This window comes from Phasianus colchicus, chromosome 2, assembly GCF_987193195.1.
Source record: "Phasianus colchicus chromosome 2, bPhaCol1.hap1.1, whole genome shotgun sequence".
Classification (NCBI taxonomy): Eukaryota; Metazoa; Chordata; class Aves; order Galliformes; family Phasianidae; genus Phasianus; species Phasianus colchicus.
In genome coordinates, this window is record NC_143437.1 from 25,204,486 (window position 1) to 25,216,547 (window position 12,062).

Sequence of the window (12,062 nt, forward strand, 5' to 3'; positions counted from 1 at the left end):
CATCTGCACAATAATCAAGGAAAGCATGAAAATGCTCACATGCTCCAACTTCTGCATTCAACACCAGACACGTCAAAAATCTAACCATAAATACAGCTATTTCTAGGACTTTACTTCTACTCTTGAGGTAAAGAATGATAAAGCTGAAGTATCCTTTGCAGGTTATCCAGTAAGCTGAAGGTAAAATTTTTTGTGAGTCCAGCAATTTCTAATAAAAAGGAGAGCTCCTTTACAAGGCAGCATATTGTAAAAGTAAACAAATAAAATTTTACAAAAATCAAAGCAAAAAATATGTTATTCAACTCTTCCCAATCACAAAGAAAGGTGAGATGTGCTTCATTAGGGGTATTTTCATCTAACAAGGAAACTGTTCACATAGGTGTGTTTGAAAAAAAAAAAACACACAAAAAAACCAAGCAAACAAAAAACCCCCAAGAACAGAAAGCTATAGGCAGTCTAGAATTATATCTTCTGATACAGAAAAAAACCAACAGAAGTGCAGTGCCACATCGCTAGTGTAAACTAGGTTTCAAGAGAGCAACCTAGAGCAAAATCATTATACAGAGTAATCTCATCTGGGAAGAAACACAGAAGCAAAGGGAAAAAAAATGATCACAAGAAAGAAATAGAAAAAATACTACGAGAGGAGTAAATGGCAAATGGGGATTTGAACTTTTGAATCACCAACTCACGAGAAATAAATCATACTTGATTAACTTTTATATCAGTGCCTAACAATCTATTAGTACAATAAAAATGTCAAGGTGGTCCTTCTCCATGATCCTGGTGTTTTGTATATGCCTTATGCTAGTGACTTAGTACTTGAAAATCAAAAGAAACAGGAAAAAAATCAGCACTGTGAGTGCAGAAAGATGTAGGACAAGATACCCACATCAAGCATCTTGCCTGGGTATTTTTTGCATTGTAGTATTTTTCCTTTTCTACTTACAAACACATACAACACCCTTTAAGAAATATATATATTTGCTACACTGGTTTTCAATGCTGTTATTTAAAAAAGCTGACTAAATTTTTCAAATAAAGATATTTATCATTTCTTTTAACAGCAACCTAATTCAACCTTCGTAAATTTTTTAAGCTTGTTGTTTTTCTGATTCCCAAAACTCACCATTAATTTAAAACATACTTAAATAACTGAAACACTGTGAGCAATTGATCTCTTTGCTAACATGGCTCCCTAAAAACAGTCTAAACATTCTATGACCATTAACAATTGTGATCTACATACAAGTTGAGAGGCATAAAACCCTTTTCAGCCCACAGAGATTTATACGTAAAAAAAGAAAAAAAGAAAAAGCAGTCAACATCAGAAAAGGTATCAGAAGCAGAAAGACAAAACTGACAAAGTTCAGCAGAAAGAGGGAATGAGTTGAAGACTCAGCATCTAAACAGCAAGCTACAAAACTTTTGAGACCACTATCCAAGATATATGAGCCCATAACTGTTCAAAGTTTAAAATCAAAACTAGACAATGCATGTTGTCTCCACATCTTCCTGAACCATTCCATTTTAAAATAAAAGACCTCTCGAGATAGCATGGTTTATTGCAGATGTTTTAAAAATACACTGTATAAAGAACACATATGATCTCTGCTCAGAGTTCCCAATATAGTTACATTAGTAAGATGTAACATCAGCAGATAAAAATTTGTAACAAGCAGAGTAATATGTTAACATTTCTTAAAAGTACAATGAAATTTTACAAGTACAATAAATTGCCAAAGACAGAAACACTTGAAAAGTTGATGTGTGCATTCAAAGCAGGGTAACACCTCTAAAACAATCCAAGTCCATTCATCAATACATGCAGTAGAATAAACGGTAGTCAGAAGAAAAAACATAAATCAGAACTCTCCAAGTAATTTCCTTGGTTTGATGAATTATTATGTTTTAGCATTAGCTCTAGTTTTGTTTTAATGGGAAGCAGCTTACCCTCTCTGCATGTTTCCCGGAAGACTTTTAGTAGAAGAGTTTTAGGGATACGGCCGGTTTTTCTGACAGAGTTATCCAGTTTATTTAATGCCCAGTCAAACTGCCATGCCCGTCTGTTTTGGATTTCTGAGACTGGTTCTTCTTTAATATTTCCTTCATGTTGAGGTACAACCGTAAGGAACCTTGCTTGGTGAATGACATTTCTGCTTAAATAGACATAAAGGGGAATAAAAAGAAAATAGAAATTACACTTCTGAGTGAATTTGCAAATACAGTAGAACATCAAGAAGATAACACTCTTCTTGCTGTTTCTCAAAAACATCTCATATTAATGTAAACAAACAAATGCTGGTGACTGACTTCAACACATATTGTAAGCCTTTCTACCTAAAACAATACAGCAACATGTATTTTCTCAAGGTGTCAATTATTAATCTGAGATCTTCAGCTGGATCCAATTCGTGTTAAGTGGTTCAAGTACTTTTCCAAAACAAAAACAAAACTTTTAAAATCATCCAAGTGCTATAAAATTCTACTGTCCCATTATGGGATCTCCCAAACGCTTTCACATGCTTTTGAAAAACTACTTCAGGAACAGCCACCAACACCTCTTCTAAAACAGAGCGAATCAAGGTAACAAATCATGTATTTCCTTTCAAATAAAATACGAAAGAACTAATGCAGACACCCATGTTTTAGACAACAGTAAACCAAACAGCTTCAAGAACAACGGCATAATTCCTCATCCTTCAGAACTCACAGTAATGAACATGAAGCAGCTGTCATCCTGCAACACAAACCAAACAAACACTGGATTTGTTTCACCATCTGTTTTCTCAAAAGGAAGTATGACAACTGTAAGAAATAAAACCAAGAAGTATTTCTAGCAAAACAATAAAAGCTCACTATTTATTTCTTTATTTATTTTTAAAGGAACAAGTTTGTGTACATGATAACAAGAAAATGGCATCAGTGTTATTCTAGAACTATGACTAGCCTATAGAGGGCAAACTGTTGTTACACCTGAGTACTTTTGGGAATTTTCTAAAAACTTATCTTTCACCAGTATCAATGCAAAGCAAGTAATGCTTTCTGGACATCAAAAAGAAGAATCAGCAGCTTCTGAAATTGCCCTCCTTCATCTCTGTCTCTTGAGCTCAGAGCTCTTCACTACATTTCTGTAAGTGTTCTTCTAGACTACTTTGTTTTTGTTTGTTTAATCAAACAAATAGAAAGAAAGAAAGAAAATAGAGCCAAATTGCAAACTGCTAAATGGAAGGAAAAAAAAAACCATTAATGGGACTGAGGTGGAAAACGTGCCTGGTGTGTTGTCAACTGCTCAGACCTGGTGAGCAGCCCAACGCCCATCCTTTCCCTGGCACTGTGAAATTCTGACAATAACAGAGCAGTGTCTAAGTTCAGGAAGTATAGTCTTTTAAATTAAACCAGCTCATAATGATCATCACTGCTCTTCAGATTTACCTTTTTCAAGCAGGCAAATTTTACATGGCCAAACCTGTGACTTTCCTCCTGAAAAATTCCCAGAGGTCAGCAAATTATGCCAAATATATGGGAAAGATCAAGCAAGAAAGAAGTGGAGAAGAAATACAAGTCTGCCAAAAAGAAGAACCCTCCTTCAGTGTGAATTCTACTTCCCCTGCATGCAAATCCACACTGCTTCCCTGTGAGCCAATTGGGCTCACTAAGCTGGCACAACGCACCATCAAGTTGTGGAAACTGCTCATGATGTCCAAAATCCACCAGAAAGAAGAAAAAAAATACAGGAATGGATTAGGAGTATGTGGCTAAAATCAGAGCAATTTTGAAGAAAAAGAAGGAAGTGAAACATGGTTTGTGGTGGGTAAGTGTAAAAAATTTTTTAAAAATCAGGATTTCCCAGGGCATAATTTTCTATTTTCTTCCTCTTTTTTGACCGTATCACATATCCACAGACAGGGCACTTGCCCTCAACCAAAAATCACTCGATTAATTAGCTTGAAATTCAGTAATACAAGGTAAGAATAACAGAAAGACAAAGCCTTCAGTCCTTTCAGGTGTAATAACCAAATGAGATGGTTCTAACATATATTCTTTAATAACAAAAATAACAACATAGAATTACGAGCTATCCACTCGATAACTATAAGAATGAAACTAATGATTGACAGTTCTTGAACTATTTTTTCACAAGATGAATTTTACATTCCTCTGTCATATCTACTAAAAGAGCAACCTGAAAGCTTTTCAGAATACTTTCAATTCGGGTTAGAAAAAATTATTTGGAAGCAACACAGGGCTCAGCATCTTTGTAACACAGAAATTTACACTTTGATTTCCATTAGCAATTGAAGCACAACCAGGCAAAACCCCTATTTTATCCACTTAAAAACTGAAGTGTCTTTTTCTATAAAAATCTACTATCATATGTCATTATACGCTACAGTAAATTGGCAAATGAAATATTTTGCCACATAGAACGCTTGTAACCATAAACTGATATCTACATCTCTCAATTTCTACCTATACACTGTATTTTGAAACGGGTATTTTATTTAGCTCTGCCCCACTCATCGGTTTTGAATTCGGATCTTTCCAATACAAACTGCTTACGAACAGAAAACTCAGGAGAAAATTACAAAAACTAAAATGCCAAGAGTCCCCTATTCTAAAGATGAAGGATTGAACAAAGCAGAAAAGGTACATTCCAAAAATGTAAAAACTTCAGAAAACTATGGGAACCAACATCAGGTTTGATTTCAGGTAATTAAGTGAATACAGTACAGGAAAATTGAGACTAATGCACAACCTTCCTATCAAAAAGAAAGAAGCTAACATAAAATAAAGCAGTTATCCACGCATCAGGAATATTTAACAACCTTGTGCTATTCTTCTGCAATTTTTAAACACATGTTTAAGTGGAGAAGGGAAAAAAAAAGCCATACACCAAAAAAATAAGGATAATAATAATAAAAAGGTCAGGTTAAACGTTTAAGTTACAGAGTCACACAGTAATGCAGGAATTTAGCTTTCAAAATATGTTAAATATGATCATACAATGTCAGTTTTAACTATTTTATCATGACCAAGGAAGCACATTGTAATAACAAGACATGCGAGCACAGGAAAAACTGTCTAGACAGTTTTTAGAAGCTTTACCTATACTAAAGATATTTTAATGGCCCTTACTGAGCTTCTCCCTAAGTCCTTTGGAATTACCTTTAAGAATTCATGGAAGAGGAGGTATGGCAAAAACTGAAGCACAACTGATAACTACAAAAGAAACTGACATATAGGCTTCTGATACCAAGTCATTTGACTTTCACTTAACCAAAATAAAGAGATATCATGAGTTTTCATCAGAAAAAATAAGGGTGTTGAAGCTGTTTTTAAATTGTGTTTATGTCTTTTTTTAATGTAGTGATCAAAGTTTGTTGCAATATTGAGAATATATTTTATGAATTCTAAAATACAGTATACTCTTAACCCATCTAGAAATGGACTACTATGACCCAAGTCCATTATAAAGTTTCATTAACAATCTGAATGACAGAAGAGAGCAAACATACTAAACTTGTAGATGACAGCACACCAATAATGGTGCCCAATGCTTACAAAAGAACAGCAGACTTCTAAGTCATCTTGACTACTTAATTAAATGGTCTGAAATCAGCAAAAAAAAAAGTCAGTGTAGACCAAAGAAAGTGATACATTTCAGAATTCCAGTGGAAAAAAAAGGCATACAACTAGCCAAAAAACAGCCCAGTGGGACTAAAAAATATATATGCGCATAAAAAAAGGTTTAATTCTTCAGCTCCCAATAGAAGCAAAACAGTTAAGATGTAAGATAGAGAATTGTTCTGCTTGTCATGGTATGTTTACTCACACAGAAAGGTTTGGACCAGTGTTTTAAAGTAGTTGAACTGGTAAATAGCTCAACACAGTGATGAAATGGGAAATTCGTATTAAACTAACTAGTAATTTTTGCTATGTTTGCTAGGGTTTAGTGAGAATTACAGTACTGTCCTGCTGTATGGACCTGTTTTTCACATTTCTTGAGCAGACCAGAGGCAGTGTATTTGATTTTCTAAAAACCAGACATCTTAGTCACCAAACTGAGTAAAGAGGCAGACCCAATATCCACCTGGCGGCAGCAGAAAGATTACTTTCTGTAGAACTTGACAAAGTCCAAAAATTGAATAAAACATTACAAAGCCAATATGTAGCAGATATTTGTCTCCCTTTATTAGAGCCACAACAGGGTAGTTGTTATGATTTTTCCATGCCACATAATAACATATAATAAAAATATCCAATACTTTTAAGTTTTTTTCCTAAATTAAACAGGCTAAAAGTGGAGGAAACAGTTTTCAAAATACAAGCTATGCTCAAAGTAAAATACTGGTAAACTGAAAAGGTTAATATTCATCCCTACCTAAAAACATTGCAGACGTTAAAATGTAATAAATACAAGACAAATGTAACAACTGAGACACTAATATGATTCCTCCAGTGCTAATCAGTACTTCCCTGACTTAGCTATGGTCACACACAGTACCACAGCATCCTTGTTTCAGTGCCATACAGTAGGTATTCCTTCCTGTGGGAAGAAAGAACATTCTATGTTTTTCCTATTGTAGATGCAGAGGTTACAGATTTCTGGGGAGAATATCTAAAAGTTCCACAAAACTCATAACAAGCAAAGCAGAAAAGCCTTGCCTTGTGCTATTTCTTCGGAAGAAAGTCTCAGAACTTTATTACCTCAATAAGTAACACGCACAGAACTGCAATGAGAGTGCAGCTTGTGAAACTTTACTATTAATGTCAGGGCATTGCCTAAGCATTAGCAAAGCAGGTTCTACCAAACGCTTCCTCTACATTTATCTGTTAGTTCTATTGTTCTACCAAGGAAATCAGGCATTGAATTCTAGATTTTTGTCCGCCACTGACAGAGTGTTTTAAACAACTCACCAGTGTTTGCAGCTAATTTAAAAACATTTGTAGCATGCAGTAAACCACAAATCATTTTGTTTTTCAACCTGTGGCTTACACAAGGTCCCCTGGATCTAAACTAGGATTCTTTACAAAGGTATTTGCTCTCCCATCTCACCTACATGATCCAATCCTATACAACACATCAAATCAGCAACCCTTGCAAGGATGTATAGTACTCTTATCAACTCCTCTGGATTGGACAAAAGGGAGAACAGAGATCTTGCAAGAAGCACAAAGATTTTCACTACCTAACAGTTTGCTTTTTAGGGAGATTAGCAAACAGTTAGCTCCGTTCCCCACAGTCATGAAAACTGACATCTAGCTTCACAGATGAGAATCCTAAACCGAAGTGACATCAAGGCCAAAGATCCTTTGAGACACTTGCACATAAAGATTTTGTTCTACTATACTATGATCCTACTTGTTTTCATTTTCTTTGTGAAGAAATAGGGCATCCACTTTAGGACAAATACTCTCGAGCTTTACATCTCAAAACACAGTTGAGGAAGACAGCAGCACTGATCCAACAACATACAGTCACCACCAACAGCAGTAGATCCAGTCTGTCTTTTCCTCTGCCCACGTTACCACTCTTTCTCAGTTCATCAGATGCTTAACTGATCCAATTAGCATGTTAATATGCCAGAAAACTCTTTTCCTTGCAGTCTAGCAAATGAAATCAGCCCAGTAACAGCACTAAGGAGCACTCACACTCAGAATGGGACAAGCCACCCAGAAGTGGGAAAGCCAACTTCCTTCCCCCTGATACTAACCTTCTTGCAGCTGCAAACTGTAACATCAAGTCTTACTCATCTAGAATATGTAGAGTAATGTCCCCCAGAAGATATTTTTTAACTCAAAACCCATTCTGAACACATTCTTTTTAGAGCATTCTCTACTGCCAGCTATGCTTTTAAATATCTCTTCCCTTAGCAGAACTTCTATGAACTAAGTTCCAGAAAGTAATTTTACAGGAAATAACTTGAGTAAAAGTTAACAACGTAGACCTGAAGTATGCTGTCCTGGTTTGTCACTGCTCATTTATCTTGCTACAATCAAGTGGCAGGAGAGTGACGTCACATAGCTCGGTAGATCTCATGTTTAATATTAGAGTGAAATACCAAGTTTGTCTCAGATTTGATATGCAGCCTTTGCTAGGAAAATCTCCTCAACCACTCAATGCAACTGAATATCTACCTACTGACAGAATTTCATGTTAAATCAACATGAAGTTAAAGAGGCAGCAGTCCTGGAATCTATCTCATGGTTCGGCCATGGTGTGGCAGTACACAGCTGAGCAACAGGAGACCTCAGTCACTGCATGAAGACTACCTGACAGTAGTACATGATTCTGTCCAAATGTGTGATGTCTGCTTCATCAGAGAAGTAAAATGAACAAACATGATCAACAATTGCAGGAAAAAAACACCTTTACGAAAGCCATTTAGTACTGCATTCTCTGCACATTCAATATCGCTTCCATCCCCTGTCCCTTAATTCAAATTCTCATTCAGAAGACCAAATTGCAATCTTATAGTCTGTGTGTGCAGTACTTTTTTGTTCCATCTACAAATTTTCACAGCCAATATAAAACAGTACAGATGGATACAGCCAGGTATACACAGGACCTTAAGCAGAGAATAAAAATTGGACTTTCAGCAGGAAACAACTAAAAAGCTAACAACTCCATTATCAACACCAGCAATCTGACTGCAGGCTATGAAGTCTCACTAATACACTCCGGTAAGACAACTTACAGCAGAAGGAAACCTTACCATGCTTTTATGAAATTTCAATTGATGATCACCACTGTTAGGCCTGTGTTCATGGTTAACAGAATCAAATATACATATTTTTTTCACTTGAGCTATACAGCGCAGTGATAAAAATCTACCTACTGCTTACCCAGCAAACAGGACAAAAGTTATTTGCAATTATGGAGTGTTTACATCCTCCCAAGGAATTTGACATAATGGAAGGATAGCTGACAGCATTTCATTTTATAGAGTATGATACAGATGAGAATCTGTCTGCCTCTCTGCTATGACTCAGATCTCACAACAGGCATTTCAGTGAGATCTGCATGGATACAATTTTGCACGTTAACCAGCAAGCAAGGGTAAGATCTGTACTTTTTCTACTCCGTACATAATTTTCTTTGTCGCTAAAGGCTGCAGAGTAGCAGTGGAGTTTGTTCTCTGGCTACCATATTCTCAGAACAACATGTTTAGGCCATTCCCAATGGTCACAGAATATCATACTTCAGTTTGCTTGCACTATTCCCCGAACAGAAGGTATCTGAAAAGAATCTAAAATCTTAGACTATCTTCTGCATCCTCTTATAGATGAAGATGCACTTTAAAGTACTGACATAGAATCTGAAGCCTTATTTGCATTACGACTATCACTATGCCACTATCTAGTTCACATTATACTGGTTTTAAGCAGGTAAATAATAACACAGCCTAGAATTCTTAAAGAAGTACAAGGGCATAACAAGTAGTCCAGTCACTACTCACAGACTGTACACTGGGGATGGTAGTTAGCACATCCCTGGAAAATTCAGCATAGAATGATTAAAAACTGCTGGAATGTGTGTAGCTGCTGTTTCAGTTCTCTAAAGAAACAAACAGATCTGCAACTTTCCTATAGTCATTACTGTAATAGGAGCCTCAAACCTGCATCTGAACTAACTTAAAATTATGTTCAGTGATAAAGCAAACATACTTTGTCATTTACTCAGTTCCCTTGGTAAATGCTGGATTACTCCTTGCTATTCATTCACTCTTATAACAGTTACCCTATGCCTCAAAACCAGGGTTTCATCAGTACTTCATGAAATTTACTGTAGAGGGCTGCATTTCACTTCTAAGGTAACATCCTGAGACCTAAACAACAAGTAGAGAAGTCTAAATGATGTCCATGTGTCCAAATCATTCTAGTTCTTCAAAGGAGGTCAATTTCCAGATGTTAGGGCTTAGATAGAAAAAAAAACAAACAATGAAGAGTTACTTGAGGAAAAAAATAATAAGATTATACACTTGTTCATGTAATCTCAGCTAGTAAATGCTACTTTTTACTTTAAAATTCGGTCCTAGAGCAACACTTGTGCACTAGAACGCCTAAATCCATACAATAAAGTGATAGCAAGACAAAGAATATACATGAAAGATCATCTCAGGAAGGGATTTACTGGACAAAAAGAATGCAAAAAATTTACACATACTTCTCAGTTTTGCTACAACGTAACTCATAGGTTAGACTGAAACCTTAGAAGGATGAAATAAACACTGTTGCTGTCTTCCCTGAATTTGTTATTGCCCAGGCATGTTTCTCACATTATTTAATAATCCAGCATGAAAAGTAAAGAGTTTTCAACAATTTCAACAAACCATCCTGCAAATGACTCCATGTATTACTGGAGATACATAAGAGTATAACTTGTGAAAAAGTAGTAGCTGAATGTCCCTGAACATTACTTCTTGCAACAAGCTATCTAGAAAATTAGCTTCCAGATGAGAAAAACAAATTGAGCTGAATCAGCACAAATAGAAATTGGAAAAGTTTATGCATGATTTGCCACTCAGTAACTCAGTGGTACTGCTGCCAGTCTCAGCATATGCCTGCCCAGATCACTAGCACTTCATCTACATCTCTATTCCTTTCTTCACAGCTGTGAACCTTACCAATCCTATGCTGAATAAAGTTGTATCTGTAGAGCAGCAAAAATTTCCAGCTGCTACTAAGTAGAATCAACTAAGAGGGATCAGCAGAGCAGTAGGAAGACACTGAGAAGACAAGGCAGGAAGACCTCCTTGTACAGTCACTATATCTACTCAAAAAACTCACTGTGCACGTTTGTTTGAAGCCTTTCCTCTCAGATTTTATGCCAAAACAATTTGTCTGCTGCATGATTTGCACATTTAGTGAAGAGCTAGCACTGAGCTCATTCACTGCCTAGATCTACACGCTAATGTTTTTTTCAAACACTAATGCCACGCTCCCACTCACATTCCTGCTGCAGAATGAGCTGATGAACAGATATCTCCAGTGACAACAAGCAAAAATTCCAAGCTGCCTATACCTCTTCACTCCACGGGTCACATGGACACTAACTGACCTCTGAATGGTCTGCAAAAGGGATGAAGGGGAACATCCTGTCCTTCTCCTACCCACCTGCTCTGGATCTTTACCAGCTTTTGTAAACACAAGGAGAAATACGGGAAGCATTCACATCCATGGAGAGGATTAGTTTAAATTTCTATTTCGTTACAAATTTACTTGTAAAAATGATAACTAAAGTTATAATCACAACGAGTCATTTGGGCATCTCTAACCACTCCCTGCTATTTTACAGACTGGAACCCAAGAATACAACCTCACAGAGCTCGGAGCCACGAACAGAGCTTGCTCCCACTGACACACTTTGAGAACCTGCTGACATTGAAGTAACCTCTAACTTCAGAAAAGCCTGCAGATGTGTTCACAGTAACAGTGTTGTGAAGTATGAAAAACAACGCTAAGCCTGTGAATGTGAAAGCTGCAGGAAGTGCTTCCTTCTGATCCTAAGCAGTTAAGGATAGTTACAACAGCCATTAGGGTGCCCAAAAACCACAGTGCCAAACGCTCCTCTCGTCAATATCGTGGAACCACCGAACGGTTTAGGTTAGAAGGGACCTCGAGGCGCACCCAGTCCCGTTCCGCAGTCAGAGCACCGAGGAGCAGAGAAGAGCCGCAGGGCCGTTCCCCTCCCGTTCCTTCTCCCTCTCCCCATCCCCCGAGCCGCAGGCCCGCACCACAGCATCTCCGCGCGCCCTTTGCCCCCAGCCCGCCGCCCGCAGGCCTCAGCGTGCCGCCGGCATCGCGCAGCGCCGGGGCGGGCCCTCACCTGGCGGCGGCGGGTGCGGGCGGGCGCAGCAGGGGCCGGAGACGCATGCAAAGAGCCCGCAGGCGCCCGGCAGAACTCAGCAGGGCCGCCATCCCCGCCGCGCGCGCCGCTAGCAGAGGAGCACGTGAGGCGTGAGCCACCGCGCATGCCCAACGAGGGCGACCAGAATCCGGCGCTCCGCTACCGACCGGAAGCGGAAGAAACCATTCCTCGCGGGGCGGGGAGCGTC

The 12,062-nt window shown here is 37.9% G+C and overlaps 1 protein-coding gene across 1 annotated transcript in view; it reads right to left on the reverse strand.

The window, feature by feature from the left end:
• LRPPRC (leucine rich pentatricopeptide repeat containing) overlaps window positions 1-11,994 on the reverse strand; it is an 87,479-nt gene extending 75,485 nt beyond the window's left edge. The window contains exons 1-2 of the mRNA XM_031594817.2: window positions 11,834-11,994; window positions 1,954-2,156 (exon numbers count right to left, since the gene is read on the reverse strand). Of these exons, the coding sequence (XP_031450677.2) occupies window positions 1,954-2,156; window positions 11,834-11,925 (295 nt within the window). The 5' untranslated portion in view covers window positions 11,926-11,994. The remainder of the gene's footprint in view (window positions 1-1,953; window positions 2,157-11,833) is intronic.
• Between the last annotated feature and the right edge of the window lie 68 nt (window positions 11,995-12,062).